Raw genomic sequence first — 19,370 nt, 5'->3', positions numbered from 1 at the left:
AGTTCGAGGAGAGCAGAGTGGCTTGAGCTGCTCCGTTCTGTCCAGGAACGGGGGGGGGGGTTGGGATCCAGCATAACTTCCGGATCCCAGCCCTGCCTCTTGCTCCCTGCTCACCCGCCTGCCTCCAGGGCCGCCATCGCCTGCCCTCCCGCTGCCCAGGAATGCCTCCTTTCCTCCTCTTCCACCCGCCTACCTTTTCTGCTTGGGGGCCCAGTGGGGCCAACACAAGCATCTGAGGGGAAGCCAGCACAGAGGCTTATGTCAGCCTCCATAGGCTGGCACCAGGGCCTAGGAAAGGGGGGTAAAGGGGGTAATTTGTACCCGGTCCCAGGATCAAAAGGGGGGCCCAGGAGCCAAAGGAGGGGGCCCAGAAATTTCCTGAGATTTTATGTTTTCCTATCTACTCAGACTTGTTGCCCACGTGGATCCTGGGGACACTACTGATGCCACATGGGTGGGTAGACCTTGGCTCCAGAGGCTTTTCCAGATGTCTCTACTCTCCCCTCACCCTGGTTCACCCCTCCCTGCCCCTATTCTGCTCTCCCATCACCACTCTCCCCTGCTCTGCTCAAAGGGGGCCAAAAGAAACTTTGTACCCCCTGATAAAATTCCTCTCAGAGGCCCTGGCTGGCACTTCTTGGAGCGCTGGCCTGGCTTCCCCTCGAGGAGGCACAAATGTGCTTTACGACATGTTTACGACCCTCCAAGGCTGGCCCAAGGGGCTGGACCTAACTACTAGTTAGGATTGTGCCCTTAGACCTGGAAGATCCAGGTTCAAATCCCATTCAGCCACAAATCCAGGTTTAATCCCATTCCTGGGTGACCTCGAGCCAGTCACTAGCTCTCAGCCTAACCTACCTCACAGGGGTGTTGTGAGGACAAAGAGAGGGGAACCATGTACACCAGCCTGATCTCCTTGGAGGAAGGACGGTATAAAAATGTGAAAAATAAATATTTTTTAGGTTTCAGAAGGCTGAAAGGGAGCAAGGAGCATTACACCTATAGGGTTACCCTGTATCCACTGGGGTGTGGGGGTGCTGGAATATATCCCCAGTGGATACAGGTGGATGCCTTTATAAGTAATGCAGTGTAGCGGATAGTACGTTGGCTTGGATCCGGAAAACTATTTACATAGCATCATCACGGCACCTTGCAAAGAATGAAAAGACAGTCCCTGCATCACCTTGCTTACAAATTTAGAAAACTGTGCAAAGGAAACACAGGAAGGGGAGGCAGAATAAAATACACAATTCTTTCAGTTCAACTTAATTACAATAGGGTATCATGGGATCTAATTGATCCTTAGTTACAAGGCTTATAAAGCGGCCTTGGGCAAGACTGTCTCACAGAATGGTTATAAGGATGACAATAAGATAACTTTACTCACACTGCTCTTGAGTTCCTTTGTGCTGTATTTTGTGAAGTGACATTACAATGCCACCACTGTATACATAGCAAGAAGTGTGGGATTCATGTGTGGTAAACTAGCTCAAAGACAAATCGTATGAATGTAGATTCTGGATCCAAGTTCCCACTTTCCTTCTGTACTTCTTATACTTATAATGTCATTGTACATATCGATGGTAAGGCCACATTGGAGTATTGTCACCAGTTCTGGTCGCCTCATCTTAAAAAGGACCTCGTGGATCCAGGAAAGGTGCAGAAGAGAGCGACCAAAATGATTACTGGGCTGGAGCTTCTCCCTTACAAGGAAAGGCTACAGCATTTGAGGCTCTTCAGTCTAAAAAAAAAAGGCATTTGAGGGGGACATGATTGAGGCATACAGAATTATGCAGGGGATAGATAGAGTGTATAGAGGGATGTTCTTTTCCCTCTCACACAACACCAGAACCAGAGGACATCTGCTAAAATTGAGTGTTGGGAGAGTTAGGGCAGACAAAAGAAAATATTTCTTTACCCACCGTGTAATTAGTCTGTGGAACTCCTTGCCACAGGATGTGGTTCTGGCCTAGATTCCTTTTAATGGGGATGGACAGATTTCTGGAGAAAAACTCCATCATAGGTTACAAGTCCTGATGGACATGTACAGTTTGTGATTAGCTAGCCGCTCATCATGAGGGCCAGGTAGGAATATTTTTTTGTCATCCGAATTGGCTGTGGATTGCAGTTTCTTTGCCTACCTCAGATTGGCAAGGGAGAAGAAAGTATGTCCAGTAGGTTTCACATTTAAAACATTCTTTGAATTCTTTGAAAAGGTCAACAGGCATGTGGATGTGGGACAACCCGTGGACATTATATATCTGGACTTTCAGAAGGCGTTTGACACGGTCCCTCACCAAAGGCTACTGAAAAAACTCCACAGTCAGGGAATTAGAGGACAGGTCCTCTCGTGGATTGAGAACTGGTTGGAGGCCAGGAAGCAGAGAGTGGGTGTCAATGGGCAAGTTTCACAATGGAGAGAGGTGAAAAGCGGTGTGCCCCAAGGATCTGTCCTGGGACCGGTGCTTTTCAGCCTCTTCATAAATGACCTGGAGACAGGGTTGAGCAGTGAAGTGGCTAAGTTTGCAGACGACACCAAACTTTTCCGAGTGGTAAAGACCAGAAGTGATTGTGAGGAGCTCCAGAAGGATCTCTCCAGACTGGCAGAATGGGCAGCAAAATGGCAGATGCGCTTCAATGTCAGTAAGTGTAAAGTCATGCACATTGGGGCAAAAAATCAAAACTTTAGATATAGGCTGATGGGTTCTGAGCTGTCTGTGACAGATCAGGAGAGAGATCTTGGGGTGGTGGTGGACAGGTCGATGAAAGTGTCGACCCAATGTGCGGCGGCAGTGAAGAAGGCCAATTCTATGCTTGGGATCATTAGGAAGGGTATTGAGAACAAAACGGTTAGTATTATAATGCCGTTGTACAAATCGATGGTAAGGCCACACCTGGAGTATTGTGTCCAGTTCTGGTCGCCGCATCTCAAAAAAGACATAGTGGAAATGGAAAAGGTGCAAAAGAAAGCGACTAAGATGATTATGGGACTGGGGCACCTTCCTTATGAGGAAAGGCTACGGCGTTTGGGCCTCTTCAGCCTAGAAAAGAGACGCTTGAGGGGGGACATGATTGAGACATACAAAATTATGCAGGGGATGGACAGAGTGGATAGGGAGATGCTCTTTACACTCTCACATAATACCAGAACCAGGGGACATCCACTAAAATTGAGTGTTGGGCGGGTTAGGACAGACAAAAGAAAATATTTCTTTACTCAGCGCGTGGTCGGTCTGTGGAACTCCTTGCCACAGGATGTGGTGCTGGCGTCTAGCCTAGACGCCTTTAAAAGGGGATTGGACGAGTTTCTGGAGGAAAAATCCATTATGGGTTACAAGCCATGATGTGTATGCGCAACCTCCTGATTTTAGAAATGGGTTAAGTCAGAATGCCAGATGTAGGGGAGGGCACCAGGATGAGGTCTCTTGTTATCTGGTGTGCTCCCTGGGGCATTTGGTGGGCCGCTGTGAGATACAGGAAGCTGGACTAGATAGGCCTATGGCCTGATCCAGTGGGGCTGTTCTTATGTTCTTATGTTCTTATGTTCTTATTGATCACTTGGTTTAATAAGGTGACCTAAGTTAAACACAAGCTGCAGTCTGGTGTCTTTATTGGGAGGTGCGAAGGTAAATAGAATGCCAGATGCAGGGGAGTGGCAGCAAGATGCGAGTATCTTGTCATCTATGTGCTCCCTGAGGCATCTGGTGGGCCTCTGTGAGATACAGGAAGCTGGACTATATGGCCCTTTGATTCAGCAGGGTTCTTCTTCTGTTCTTTTTTAGTGCCCTGCATCATTTTCTACATTTAGAAGCACGTTAATGTCTTGAAATCATAGTATGATCAGGGGCACCACTGATGAGCAGGCAGCAGCTAGTAAGAATTTTAAAACAAACCTACCTATGAGGTTTCATTTGCCCCCAGAAGCCACAACTTCTGGCCTCTGTGGCCAAGCTTCTCTCCTGGCAAACAGTGCTGCTTGTAGCAGATACTCAGTGAAGTCACTGAGCAGTAATCATTAGTGGGTTGATGGTAAGGGAAACCTCTTTAAAGAGGTGTTTTCTTTCCGTTAGTTCTGTGTCCTGTCATATGACATCAATTAAGTTGGCTAGGAGGACTCCACTTCTGTTTGAAATCAACCCCTGCCTCCTCCCCCCCCCCCAACAAAACCTGGCAAGCCTGCTTGTGTTGGGACAAACTCCCATTTGAAGTACCAGAGGAAAGCCTTCCACTTGAAAATCTCGCTCCCTCCCCCCTGTACAGAATGATCTGAAGAGTCTACAGCAGGCTGGCCAGCTTGTGAAACAGGAGGTTGGTGTCCTCCCCATCACGGGAGATCTATTTAGGATTGGGCAGTCGGGCTATTTAGTCATGAGTATTCTGCTGCTATTTGGAAAAATATTTGCTATTTGCAGCCTGCTTACAGTACTTGCAAGAGAACAGCAGAACATGTCAGGATGAAAGGAGACTGGGAGAGAGGAGTTTGTGTCTCTTCCTTCCTGACGTGCCAATGCCCACTGTTGCATTGATTAGGTTGCATTGATTTCTGCATCAAAGCAGAAAGATAGCAAGCTGAGATCTGTTTAATAACTTGAGGAACTGCAAATCTGGTAAAAAATCTGGATCATTATTTTTTTAAACGATTTTATTCTGCCAGCACATCTTAAGAGAGATCAATGCAAGGCAATATTGCTGGTTTAATACCACCCACAGGTCTGGTAAGAGGAAGAGGCAGAGCCTGCTTTGGCTGCCAATGTGTAAGCTATCTTAGAAAGGCAAAACTAGTAAATATTACACCCCTGATGGCTAGAGACTGTCCATTATGGACCACTCTCATTCAATGGGTGAGAATGAGTAGGGAGAAAAAACCATTCTCTCTTCCTAGAGCTCTGAGAAAAAGCTCGAATGAAAAGGGCAGCGTCATTCTGGGAGAAAGAGACTTGTCTGGCTTATTGTGCTTCTGGGTTCTCCTCCTTCCCGTTTCTCACAGATCCCTTTTCAGGCCCACGATTTAGGATGCTAATTTTTCAGTTTCCCTTTTAGGTCCAGCTGACTGGCTGTCAGGCCAGTTCTTTTAACTGCCTGACAAGCAAGTTCTATGGTTGCCCTAAAAGTTGTGAAGCAAGTCACAAGGCTACAGATGCAATGCACCCTCAGAAACTGTTTTGTAGGCCTGAACAGTGGCATAGTTAGAGGGGATGCAAACACTAAGTTTTTCAGGGAGCCTCACTGCAGCCTTCAAGCTGCAATCTTCTTCAGAGCCATTCTGGGTGGGTGGGGGAATGGAGGCATATGTCTCCATTATACTCCCACCGCCCAGAACAGCTCCAAAGGAAAGGGGAGGGCCACCTGCATGCCGTGGTGAGATCTTTGCAAAACTTAGTGCTTTGCACCCCTGTAGCTACACTATTGGGCCTGAATTCCTCTTTCAAGATGCATCCACAGGTCAAACTGCACAGGACTGACTTGGAACAAAGCAAGTCTAGCAAGGTTATCCCAATTTATATTTCTACTGTCTGCATCCAACCTTCTATAACTTTTTTTAGAGCAAAGAACTTAATGTTAAAGATTTCAATTTCAACTTGCAAAAAGGTGGGGGGGGGGGAATAGCCTCACTTCCCAGCTATTAAAATTAATTGGATTCACTTCAGAGACTGGTCTAGTCCATAGAGAGACCCATTTTCAATTGTGTTTCTGCCAGAATGTTTGTTTGTAATTTAGTTGAGACATAGATTAAAAGGAACTCTGAAGCACAACCCCCAAACCCTTGCATATGCACTTTTAATAAGGAAGAGGAAAATGTCAAATCAGTATCAGGCTTATTTCAGTGCTAAGTTTAGACAGCTTTTTTGGGGAGGGGGAATGCCACGACAAAATAAAACAGTTAACTAAGGAGGCTTCTGCAGGTGGGTTTCCCCCACATATCAGTAATCTCATGGGCAGCCCAATCCTACCAAAATTCCCCCCATGCTGATGCAGTGGGGGAATTTAGCAGGTGGAAACTCCTCAAGGTAAGGGGACATTCATACCCTTGCCCCAGGGAATACTGCAACTGCTGCGATGGGTCAACTCAGACCTGCACTAGTGATACTGCTGGTGCAAGTCTGCATTAATCTGTCTCACTGGATCAGGCCCGGGAAGGGGGATAGGATATGGCACTCACCAGTGCCACCTCCAGTAAACAGCTTCCAGTTCTTTTGTGCTCCGAAGAGCTCTTTTCATCAACTGAAGGATCAATTTTTATTGCTACTGCATGCATTTCACATAATACAATGCACGTACACAGCAGAAAATATAGCATTTTTAAGAGAGAGAATGTGTGTAGAGCAGTGTTTCTCAGACTGTGGGTTGGGAATTGGTCATGAGCCAATTTCAGGTGGGTCACTTAGCACCTAGCTCAGCTGCCATTGAAAATACAGAGCTGTAAATACAAGGTACAGAGCTGCTGGATAGGGTTGGGCTCGCAGTGGGAGAGAGGCATGGTGCTTTACGCTGATGGAAGATGGGATACTAGAAAGGAGGAGGGCTGTTTTTGTTGGAGAAGGATCCAAATCTGTGTTCTGCTTTGACTTCTGAGCTGGAATGTTTGAATTCTGAGCTATGCAAAATAACAGCTCAAGCTTGCTGTGGGACCTTTGGCTGATCGTGGCTTAGGTATGAAGCCTAAATTGATTATGTCATTTCTGGCCATGACATCACTTCCAGGTTAATGACAACACTTCCAGTGGGTCACAACAGATTGTTAGTCTAAAAAGTGGGTCCTGATGCTCAAAAGTTTGAGAACTACTGGTGTAACTGATGCTTAGTGACCGGAGTAACTGATGCCTGGAAGAGGGGAGTGGCCTTCAAGTGTGCAAGGGAATCCCTTGTCTTGATTGATCAGTGAGACCAATTGGAATTGATGGGGTCACAGACTAAGAACATGCTTGTTCATTTGGGGTGTGTGTGTGTAGTGGCTCTGATTTGTCTGATGCAATACAAAATGAGAAACAATATTTCTCCTGACAATGAGTATAGGTAGATGCTTGTTTGTTAAATGTTTTACTTCTGTAGCTCAAAAACGTAGTTTCACTGAGGCCTTAGATAGGATAGATCCTGAACCTGGATAGGCAGGTTCTGTCTGTCTGTCTGTCTGTCTGTCTGTCTGTCCGTCCGTTCGTCCGTTCATCCGTCCATCCATCCATCCATCCATCCATCCTTCCATCCATCTAGATAGATAGATAGATAGATCTCACTATCTAAGGCCTCATTTTCACTGAGGCCTTAGATAGGATAGATCCTGAACCTGGATAGGCAACACCATGCCTGCACAGCCCTCACAGTAATGCTGGCACAGCCCTTCCCAGCAACACTGACTGCGTCCATAAAAACCCCAACAGTGTGTCACTCACCTAGCAGTGTCTTGGCACTGACCCATCATCAGTACGATGTCAGTGCAATGTCAGTGTTGTGTTGAAGGAGCCAATCACTGCATCCACTGAGCCCCAACACCAGTGGCCTGAGAAGCACCACCAAGGTGAACAGAGCAGGGGGCGGGGCAAAGTACTGGGACAGTGAATGACCAGGACTGGGGTGCATAGTCCCTTGCCAGCCACTTAACAGTTCAGCAACAGGCACCTCCACTGACAGTAGGGAGGTGCCCCAAGGACACAACACTGAAGCACAACCATGATGTGATACAAGGATGCCGCACTACACCCACCTCATATGGGAGCTACAGTGGCATTAGCAAAGGAATGGCAAAAGCAAAAACCTGCTTGGAACCCCTGTACCTAGGGTTCAAGTTCCCTTTTCACACACAAACACTCATATGCAAGGAATACCTTTTTGACCACAGCAGAGGAATGGCAGAAAGAAAGCTCCCTTGTCATGCTGTTTTTCCCTTCCCCATTGTTCCTTAAGGGTTTGCTCCTACCGATGCCAACTCTGTTGCTGGTCCAGCATTTTTCTGGCATTGGGAGCATGTCTGTTTTCTGAAGGGGATCAGGATACTGTGTACACAGACTCCTCTTCATTCCTCCTATGCCCCCCATGTCATCCCCGTTTTGACCTCTCCACCCAGCTGAATCACTTTGGCTTGCAAACCACATCTGGGCTGCACAAGTGTGCCGTTTTTCTGATATTGTGCTGGCATTGGTGGCACATCCTTCAGAGAGCGGACTTCTGCACCAGTGGGGCTGTTGTTGTTCCAGCGTACGTGAAGAGATGTAAGTTTGTCTTGAGGATAGGATTGGGCCTTAACTGAATTTAAGGGCAGTTGATTGATCAACTTAAAGCCCTGAATCAGAAGGCAGACTCACTTTGTGCCTGCAAAATGTATCAATAGCGATCTCATGTATACTGCCTCCTCCCCCATTAAGGCTTCTTTGGCTGCTTGACAAACCAGTTGTGTGCTGAGTGGTATGTCCTGCAATCCTTAAAAAAAAATGCGACCATTTGCTTGATTGCATTTGCATGGTGGCCTTTCAACTCAGACAAAAAACTGACAGGAAACTCAGCTTTTGGACAAAACCTGATTTAATCTCTTCTGAACATCAGTTTGTTTTTGGTCTCTGTGTTTTAAAAGGCAAAGCTACAGTGCAGGCACAGAGTTAGCTGGATGCATCTGCCTGATCTGTGGGTTTTGTTTCTTTTTCCCTCCAGGGAGTGCTGTCCAACATCTCCTCCATCACTGACTTGGGAGGCTTTGATCCTGTTTGGCTCTTTCTGGTGGTAGGAGGAGTAATGTTCATTTTGGGGTTTGCAGGATGCATTGGAGCTCTGCGCGAGAACACTTTCCTCCTCAAGTTTGTGAGTACATTACAACCATCTCAGGCTGAAAAAGACCCCTGAATGAAATGCTCATGTTAGCTATTTTGTCTTCTTTTGTTCAGACACAAGTGCACGCGAGTCCACCTCTTTCATCTGTTTTGAACCTTTAAACTCCTTATTTTCTATTTTTAAAAAAGTATAATACCCTGTCAACTAGTGTAGCTCAACACATTTTCTTCTGAATTCACATGTATGAATTCATTCAACACTTTTTGCCTTCCATTTTAACCATTTGAAGGTCCTTTTATTAAGATCCTATGTATGGATCCAGTTACTCGCAGTGTTCTTGAACGTACATCAGTGCCACTGTTGACCTGGAAGAGCCAGGGAGACTGACCCTCTGCTGCATGGCACATCATTCACAGCTCAGTCCTTCAGAGATTAACCCACGTAATCCGCGAATGTCAATAAACCTACCCAAAGAGTCTAGTTCCTTCCTACACATTCCATTGTTTGCCTTGTTTCCATTGTTTGGGGTGTGCATGTTCATGCATATGCAGTGGTTCTCCTAGGGGGCAGGGGTGGGCAAAAACTGGAGGGCGCCACACAGGAGGAGTGGAAAAATAAATCCCTCTGCCCAGTTGCCCCATCACCAGTACTGCTGCCCACCCTCCTCCTCTTTAAATAAATAGTGCAGGAGGGCAGTCAGCTTGGAAAGGCTTCAAAGGGCTGAGTGATCAGAGCCTTTCCTTGCTGCTCTGGGTGCTGCACTCCACTTTTTTTTTCAGGGTGGAGGGGGGTCTGGAATGGTGTGGAAAGGCTCTGAGAGTGGGTGTGCAATTGAAGCCTCTCTCAGAGCCTTTTGAGCTGCCCACCTGCCTGCCCTCCTTTCTCCGCTTAAAAAAAAAATAGTGGAGGGCTGCTTGAACAACAGAGGCTACCTACTCTCGGAGCCTTTCTGCACCACTCAGGGACCTCTCCTTCCCCCTTTAAAAAAAGGGGGGAAGAAGGGAGAGTGGTCCAGAGTGGCACAGAACTGCGCCAAAAATGGTGCTAGCTCACAGCCATTCTCAGCGCCGTTCCGGAAATAGTTGCAGTGACATGACCTCACTGTGATTACTTCTGAGTGAGGGGGTGGCATTTGTTCCCCCCACCCCTGGCAGCACCGCAGCTAGGCCTGCACGTTCATGCATACGTGCTCACACATAGTGCTGTTGTACTGCTCAGCTGTTTGGGGCGTATTTTTCACCAGGGACTTCAACTTAAATTTTAAAAGTACAGTAATTTCTTCTCCTTGCAGAATCCTGGGAACTCTAGTTCTAGGTGGAGCTAGGTAATCTCTAAGGTAGATTTCCAGCCCCCCCCCCCCAAATTATGACTGCCAGGTGCAGGAGATCATCACAATGTTACTTTGGGATAGGACTGGATTTGCACCCCAATACATATTTTCCTTGGAAAGATAGTGTGTTCTGTTGGTTGCTGGGTCAGGATCAGAAAGTTGAGATTAGTTAGTGGCTTCCTTCTTGAGTCATCTGGTGGTGTTTGCTGTCTAGTTATTTTTGACTGTAGCACACTGAGGTCTGGACTCTATTAGTCAATCTATTAGTCAAATTAGCGGATGCCTCTGGCTCTGGAAAGAGAGTCCACCTCAGCACTGCCTGAAAATTTCTTACTCTCAGTAAATGCCTCTGCCTTTTTCTCTGTATTTAATAAAAGGGACATAGGATTTGGCTGCTAGACATGGAAGCAAAATAATAATAGGTTTAAAAAACTCATTGACTCAGTTGTGCCTCTTCTACACAGTTCTCAGTTTTCCTGGGAATCATCTTCTTCCTGGAACTCACAGCTGGGGTTCTGGCATTTGTCTTCAAAGACTGGATCAAAGATCAGCTGTACTTCTTCATCAACAACAACATCCGAGCCTACAGAGATGACATTGATTTGCAAAACCTCATAGACTTCACACAAGAATATGTAAGTGGCCTCCTTGCTTGCCTTACAGGAAAGCATCCAGATTAGAAGGTTCCTTTCCCTTTGCTTTCCCTTTTTCACCTGTTGCTTCTGGAAGGAGCATCAAAAACACATGCGTTTAGGTGTGTTTGCTTAATCCTATCCTGCGCTGGAACAGGCAAACCAAGAGGCTTGCGCCATATCCAGCACAGGATAAGGGCCCAAGGCGGCTCAGCCAGAGGCAAGGGGAAACTTTTCCTCTTACCTCTGGGTAAGGCGCCCTTGCCCCTATGGGTCTCTTCGGACTTGCGCCACCTCTTGAGGTCATGATGGTCATGAAAAAAGCAAGATGCAGTTATGTTTGTGATCACAGCAGGAGATTTTGTCAATAAATCCAGTTTAGAACCATGTAACATGTAATGCAAGCTTTCCATTTTAGCAGGGCCAGGGGAAATAATTGTCTTAGGATCAAACTGCACATTATTTGGGGGTCTTATGATTGCATCTCCCTCTTTTTTTCTGTTTCAAAAAACAACCCCTCTTAGTTCAGATCAGGAACTGATCTTTGTCAACTTGCCCACTTGCCAATAACCTGACTTAAATGCTTCCCCTAACTGCAATTTGTTATGAAGGAGAAAACTTCTGGACAATTTAGTCGATACATTTTTCCCCTTCCACAGCAATTTTGTTGTGGCAGTGGTAAGTATTGCACTCTCCCCCACCCCACAACTACTTTTTAAGACTGAAAAAACATGGGAAATTATAATTGCAAACTTTCAGGTAATGTGGACATGTGAAGCTGCCGTCCAGTGAATCCAATTGTTGGCCACTCTGCCCCCAGCATTCCAGCAGGTGTCTTTCCTAACCCTTTCCAATGATACCAGGGATTGGCCCTGGGACCTTCTGCACCAAAAGCATGTGCAGCTTTGCCACTGACTTGCGGCACCTCCTTATTACAGGAATGTAGTTTGGGCTTTGCTTCTGGAGCTGCAGTGTTGCATCTGCAGGTCTCCTGATTTGCATGCTATATGTATAAGAAGATGTTTTAGTGTGTGTAATGCCACGTGGAGATGTGTCCAATTTAGGCTGGTGCAACTGCTACCTGTAGGCTGCATTAAATGTATTACTCCTCCATTTGGTGTTTTTTTTTTTCCTACCATGCTAGCTGATTTACATGCAACAGTGCATGTACAGTGCAATACTATGTGTGCTTACTCAAAGTAAGCCCCATATGGTTTTTATTCCTCGAAAAACATGCATAAGGTTTCAGCTTTGGTTTCTGCAACCTCCATGCCATCAAGAACAACCAAGAAATGGTTTCCCCTTTTGTGGGAGAATTTTCCCATTCAATATGTAGCTTTGTTGCATATGCAGTTTGTTCAGTGTGTTTGTGCTTTTTAGTTTTTGTGTCTTTTGGTGGGGGGTTCAAATTGTACATGTGTGAGAATATGCACCCAGTTCCATTTGTGTGTATTCCCAATATTGGAAATCACTTGAATTGTGTTACTGGGAAGGACAGCTTACAGATCTGCTCAGACTTTTGGCCCATGTTTTAAAATCTATAGTGACTCCTTCAAATTCTAGGTCTTTTTTATTTTTTATTTTAACAAGACTATAAATTGATCTGTTGTTGGTGCTCATTCTGCCTGTGACCGTGGTTTTTCCTTGCTCTAGTGGCAATGCTGTGGGGCCTTTGGAGCAGATGACTGGAACCTCAACATTTACTTCAACTGCACGGACTCCAATGCTAGTCGAGAGCGATGTGGTGTGCCCTTTTCCTGCTGCACTAAAGACCCTGCTGTAAGTCTGACAAGGCTACCCTGCTCCTTGAAAAGGCTGCCTCTTACATTAAAGCAGAGGTTTCCAAACTATGGCCTGGGGGCCACATTGGCCCACTGCAAAATTTAATCTGGTTTACAGCAACTTTTTTTTTTTGTCAGAGCATTTGCTAGTGTTTAACATGTTATTTTAATATCATTTCACAGTTTAAGCACAGCATTGTTTTTTTGTAATTGTCACATTTCTCTTTTATTCTGAATCATATAATGCTGATTACAAGAAAGATCCAAGTAAAACTTATACACTCATTATGCACTTATACACTCATTTCATTTCAAATTCATTCAAGAAACTGATTTTTTTCAGCCCACAAAAAATGTGTAGTGTGGGTCCTGTACTGAAAAATTTGGAGACTCCTGAACTTAAAGGATTGGTGTGTGCACAGATTGGTATGCTTATCAGTTTTATCCCCTCTTTGTTCAAATCAAAAGTAAAAAGCTCATGGTGAAGAAACCCAAAGATGCAAGCAGTGCTGGAAAAGGGAGTTGTAAGATAATTGGCAATATATTCATGACTGTATGACTTTTGAGCGCTTAGATGATTGCAAAAACATCCTTAATTATTGGGCCCTGGAGAAGAGGAACAATGTTGCACAGAGTGTTGATGTGTACATTGTCTCATGTCAATAACATCTGGGGTTGAGTTAACATAAAGTACTTTTTGGAATGTTAGCATGTGTACATGTCCAAATGGCATGCATTTGGAACAATGTCACTTTTTGGGAAAATGTTCAACAGGACGTATTAAATGATGTATAGGAATATTGCTAGTTTGTAAGCTCTCTCTCCATATAGAAATATAGCTTTATAAATGAAATTTGGGCTTAAACAGTATCTTTTTCCATACTCAACCTACACTACATTGGTTTAACCATGTTAGTTTTCTTTTTTGTTTTAATAAAAGTAGAAAAAGAAACTTCACTTTGCCTGATCAGTTTCCTGTGCCTGCCAGGGGGGCATCTTTCATCTTCCCAGAATCTTTGGGCTTTTTTGTGTGCCCAGTGTTTGTACCACTAATGCTGTTTGCAAACATTGCTATAGTACAGTGTTTGTCCTCTGCCATACCACTTCACATGGCCCACCTATTTGAAGTACCATCAGAAGTAACTGGCAATGACATCATTGTCAGTTAATTCGGGGTTGGGGGAACAGATTCCATGTGACAAACACCTGTAAGAGGCTCAGGGTGGACGGGAAGGCTTTTTTGAACATGAAAAAGTATCATTTGGCACTCTTCCCCTCCAAGCCAAGACTCCTACCACTGTTTGTTGCATCGCATTCCTGGTCTTGCTGCCAGGTGGTAGGTGTCCTGGGGTTCTGCGAGTACCACCAGACACCACCTCAAGTACCATTAGTGGTACCTATACCACTGGTTGCTATAGTAGACTGCAAACAACCAACACAGTTGTTGAGTTCTACTAGATGCCTATTAAGCAGTGAGAAATGATATTTATTGATTGCAGAGAGGAGCATGTCAAGCAGAGAACATTTTAATTTGGGGGTTGGAGGGAAGGAAAGAAGTCTACTCTTCTTGTCTGTGGAAATTTAGTTGGTTGAGGAGATATCTTTTCTTTTCTTTTAGGAAGATGTCATTAATACTCAGTGTGGCTATGATGCCAGGCAAAAACCAGTAAGTAGTCATGGTTCTCTCCTCTTGTGTTTTTACCCCTCCTGTGAAGGAGTGGAAAAGAAGAAGTATTTGTGTGACAAGCTTCTTTTTTTTTTTTTTAATTCCCTCTGTCTTTTGGCAGGAAGTTGACCAACAGATTGTTATCTACACAAAAGGTTGTGTCCCCCAGTTTGAAAAATGGCTGCAGGACAACCTCACTATAGTGGCTGGTATATTCATTGGGATTGCATTGCTACAGGTAAGCCACTCTGCTCTTTTAAGTGGCTACAGGTAACCAGCAAAACCCAGGAAAGAACCTGAAAATGTATTTGGATTCAGAATCTGTATTACCAAAACCTTAGTTGGTTTTTAAAAAGTGTATCCAGTTGCAGGACATCTTGCTGTATTTTTATCTCTTTACGTTCAGCCTATGAGTCATGCACCTATGAGTCATGAGCCTATGAGGACTATTGTCTAATTTTGTTACATCCCTGCCTGATCAGGCCAAAAAGTCATTCGTATTCAGGGTTCTGTTTCCCTTGGTGGTCAACCAAGTGCTTCTGGGAAGTCCACAGGCAGAGCATGTAGGTTGCCAGCAGCTGGTATTCTGTGGCCCTGTTGCCCTTGAGCATGGAATTCTCATCCAGCCATCATGACTAATAGCCATTGCTAGAACTCTCCTCCCTGTGACTGTTCAATGCCCTTTGAAAGCTAGTGGCCATCACCACATATTGTGGCAGCAAATTTCATATGGGGTTGTGTGTGTCTGTGTGTGTGACTGTGTGTGTAGAAGTACTTCTCCTTTCTGTCCTGAATCATGTCCTGAACAACTTGATTGGATGATTCTAAGTTTCAGTATTATGAGAGAAAGAAATGCCTGTGTACTTTCCCCAATGGTATAAACCTCTTATTGTGGTCGTTCTCCATTAGTCACCTTTCTGAGGCTAAAGAGCTCCAAATGCTGTAGATTTTCAAGGGAAGGTACATCAACCCCTCTATCTTTTTGGTTGTCCTTTTCAGCACTTTTCCCCAGCTTTGCAATATCCTTTCTGAAATGGGGCAACCGGAACTGTATCTGGCATTTCAACCTTTTTCCTGATGATCTCTAGCATAGTGGTCAATGTCTCATTGAGCTAATACATTAAGATCTCATTCCTGGCCCATCACTGCCAGTTCAGACCCCATACATCTATATGTGAAGTAAGGATTTTTTGCCCAGATTTGAACTCCATTTTGCCGTGCAAAATACATGAGAATTAGTACTGCTCACTTCTGCATCTCCCACTGGTGAGACTGCTTCTCTGAAGAATATTTGAACAGGACAAAATCTTTGTTGGGGGGCTTCAGCATTGTTGGGGGGTTCTCAGTTTGGAAGTTTGCATAGCATTTAGACCACCTGTTGGGTCTAACATTTGAAATGTTCTGGAAGGATCCAAGGTACTGAACTCTGATTACTTTCTGCGTACTTAGGTCAGGACCTAGAATCTGCTCAGTGTGCCCCAGGGCTCTTGAAGGCTCCTTTTCCTACTCTCATATGCACACCCCAGCTCTTTGAGGATTGCTTTTGTGCCAGAACCTCTAGCTATAATTTATAACCTAATTAGTTCAGGGCAGCTCTATATATTTTTTAAGAGACTGCTCCAGAGTAAATGGAATGTGTTTTGTTGCCTCTGCGCAGTTAAAACAAGGTTGTATTTCTGGAGTACTGGCCCAGTGCACTTATTCGTATATTTATACTTGTCCAGTGATGTGGCTATTGTTGAAACTTGATTCTCATTAATACCATATCTCACCTTTTTCAGATATTTGGGATATGCCTGGCTCAGAATCTGGTTAGTGATATTGAAGCTGTCAGAGCCAGCTGGTAAACAGGTTGACGCAAGCAGCATAAGACACTGGACAACCTCAACTATCGGAAGCCTCCTACGTATCATTTGGACACCAAACTGTGTGGAAATGGGTGATGGGAAAGTCTCAAGTTCTCAGATAGTCGGAATTGCAGCAGACCCTTGTTTCTTCCAGGGGTTATGGCTCCAGCCACCTGCTTGCCGATGAAACCTTTAAAACTTGCCACTTTGAAACATGTTGAGCCGTGAATCTCTACTGTATCCTTGAGTAACAGGTGGATGCGCTTTCCTCCTTTTTAATGGCAAGTGATCTGTGTCACTGGGACCTGAATTGCAGTGTAGGTTAGCAAGTGTGCTGCTTGTCCTCTATGACACAAGTTTGTTGATGGCTGCCAAAGTGAGGCCGTTTTTCTCTTCAGTGGCCTGTGTTGCAGCAGACAGAAATCTGTTGCTCCTTCTGGAAAGAAACACAGCAGAAGACCGCTTTCCACTTCTTGGTTGATTTGCTTACTATTGAAAAGTGTTCACCCTTCGACAAGTGCTTCAGGGTCTGCTCTGTAATGCTTGTTGGAGACCAACAGCTTTTAATGACTTATCAGCCTCTCACAGCCCTTGTTCCACTGGCCAGGTGGGTGGTGGCTGAGCAGAACTTGATCAGCAGATCTGGGGAGAAGAGGGGTTGATGCCATTCTTCAGCATTTTGTACGAGTTGACAACTGGTATAACTGGTGTAATGTAAAAATGATGAAGAAAATAAGAAATATGGTAAACTTGACATTAAAACAAAATAAATAAATGTACCAAATGTTGTGGGTAAAACTGTGGATGCTATGGAAGCCATGCTGTCTGAAATTGTTTGCTCTCTTGTTGTTGTACTAGCATTTGACATAGTGGGGGAAAAATGTATGACATGCCCTCTAGAACACTCCTGAGATAGAACTTCTGCTTCCCTCCATTTTCTGCATGAGTTTGCTATAATCCATTGGAATCTGTTCAGTGAGCCTTTTCTTTTCTTTTGTATTTGTGTGTTTTGAATAGGCTTCCAATTCCAAGTTGCTTATTTATTTGTGTTAATAGTTAATGAAATGACAGACAACTTGCATCCCCTCATATTGTAAGGAGAGGAAAATGTGTGTTTTCCTGGGTTTCTTTTCCATTCATTTGTCCCTGTAGACCACTTGCTGTTGCAGGTTCTATTTGTTTGTTTGTTTGTTTCCTGTCCCTGGTTGAAACAGCAATGGTTTATTGAAACAATATATTTTAAAAAATCTATTTTTTAAAAAAAAGACTTTTAAGAAGTATGAAGGAACCATTAGAGAGTTGCAGGCTGTGGTTTATGAAGCAGGTGAAAAGCGTAGAATTTCTGAGGAAGCACAATTCTGTGGAATGAAACAGTACAAAAACGCCCTCTAGTAAAAATTCATTTGGAAGCAGGGCTGATGGGCCTTGCTTTTGGTGGATGTGGTTTGAGCCTGGGCATAGGTGTCTATGTTTGATGTTTTTGAGTAGGAGGATGGTGCCTTCTGGGAAAGGACTGAATTTAGTTTTTCTTATCAAGATGATGTAATGGCACCTGATCCCTCTGAGGTCTTTGAAAAAGATTCAGTTAAAGTATCTTTAGTACATAGTATATGGCCGATGAGCTAATGAGTGTCTTAAAACGGAGTGGGGAATGGAAATAGATACATTTTCAGACACTAGTGTGGGGCACAGTTGTGTAGAAACCCTTATTTTGATCAGGAAAACTGAAGCCTCTTCATACAAACTCTTTCTTAATTTTACAGCTGTGAGTGGCCTGAAACCACTACTTAAATAACTAAGCATTCCAACTATATTGTGTTGTTGCAGTATTACCTCATTCTTAAGAGATCCTTTATTAACTTTTTTGATTGAATAATGGGGATGTGCTACTGATGGCCAACTGCAACTGTGGTAGCTCTGTACATGTATTATACAAAAAAATTGGATTGACTCCATAGTTCACTGAGTCTTTTGTTAATTTACTTTTAGTATTGTTAGGAAAGCTGCTAAAGGGAAGGGAACGTAACATTTTATCTCAGGGTGCAGAATGCAACATGGCATGGGAAGGGGGAATCATAACATTCTGATGCAGGTTGAGGATTTGGAGAGCTCAGGAGCAGTGCATTCTGAAAATATGATCAAGATGCCATCTAAGACGCCAGCATACAACGTGAACCAATGAGTATGTTGAAGAAATATTCCTAATTCCTTCTGCTTCCGTTGTAGGCTTCTGAAGTAGGATATCCACAGCTTTATTGTGTGACTGGCTTTTGTCTTGTTTTGTTCCTTGTCATGGTTCTTTTCCCTAGTGCCAAGAGTGAGCTTATGCAGTCATTTGTATCCAGGGTTCTGTGTGTGCGAGTGCTAGGCACGACATAGTGACTGTTACCTGTAATTCTCCTGTGATTAAAGCGGTCTTGTGAATGGGCTTCTGCAACATGGCTTGGTTCATACTGTTGCCCCTTTGCTAGGTGTCTGAAGGTTCAACCGTGGTTGGGTGACATAAAGAGAATTTTTGACTTGTTGTCTTGGAGAGAAATGGACCCCAAACAGATAAAGTAGTCAGTCTCTCCTCCCTCTTTCTCTTCATCTATCCTACTTCTTTATTGCACCTTGTTAAGATTCCTACCCTTGTTTGGTATGTTTTCCCGCTGTTCTTTACTTATAGCCTGTATATGGTGTTCAGTTCTCATAGGCATGAAGTAGCTTGCACTTGTCTCTGAAATGTGGGGAGTTTTGGATTTGGGAAGAAATTGTACAGTTGTTCTCATTAGCCTTTCTAGAGCTTATTATACCAATTCAAGGAACTATTCTGCAGGTATCCGCTCTGAAGTGTAATCCTCAAGAGTTCATTAATGCAAACTGGATTTAATTATCAACAGGCCCCAGCTAAACAATTAAGGAGCTACAAATTGTATGTGGGAGATTTTACAGACTGTGCTTTTTAACTTGATAATCTTTGCAATTGGTATTCTTGGCAAGTACCTGCCTGCTAACATTGATGGTGGTAGGAAGTTTCTGAAAGCTGGAACACAGTCTGTAAGATGATTCTGAACTGTTTGTGTGAACTTATTCTTGTGTCAATTTCTGTCCCACATTAGTTGTAGAAGATTCAAAATCAGAGATCCTCACCTTAAATGTCAACCAGGGTCAGGACAGTGCACTATCAAGCTTGTCTTGAGAAGAAACTTGTGGAACTCATCTCAGACTAAGCATCTGTTTTTTTTGTGCAGCAGTAGTCATGCGTATCAAATTAGATTTGACCAGACAGTGCAGATGGGTCTTTTTTAAGAGAAGGTAGGCAAGTTTGGCTTCAACGGATATAGAGTGCACAGCAGCATCTGATAGGGAATGGGA

General features: G+C 44.2%; 1 protein-coding gene across 1 annotated transcript in view; it reads left to right on the top strand.

Annotated features, from left to right (window-relative positions):
* Window positions 1–18,476, top strand: part of TSPAN5 (tetraspanin 5) — an 89,200-nt gene extending 70,724 nt beyond the window's left edge. Inside the window, exons 3-8 of the mRNA XM_066632853.1 lie at window positions 8,641–8,787; window positions 10,552–10,722; window positions 12,373–12,498; window positions 14,119–14,166; window positions 14,288–14,404; window positions 15,948–18,476. Of these exons, the coding sequence (XP_066488950.1) occupies window positions 8,641–8,787; window positions 10,552–10,722; window positions 12,373–12,498; window positions 14,119–14,166; window positions 14,288–14,404; window positions 15,948–16,013 (675 nt within the window). The 3' untranslated portion in view covers window positions 16,014–18,476. The remainder of the gene's footprint in view (window positions 1–8,640; window positions 8,788–10,551; window positions 10,723–12,372; window positions 12,499–14,118; window positions 14,167–14,287; window positions 14,405–15,947) is intronic.
* The last annotated feature ends 894 nt before the right edge of the window (window positions 18,477–19,370 follow it).

Source organism: Tiliqua scincoides, chromosome 6 (assembly GCF_035046505.1).
Source record: "Tiliqua scincoides isolate rTilSci1 chromosome 6, rTilSci1.hap2, whole genome shotgun sequence".
In the NCBI taxonomy this organism is placed as follows: domain Eukaryota; kingdom Metazoa; phylum Chordata; class Lepidosauria; order Squamata; family Scincidae; genus Tiliqua; species Tiliqua scincoides.
The sequence above is the reverse complement of the archived record's forward strand: the minus strand, read 5'-3'. Positions and strand labels throughout refer to the sequence as shown.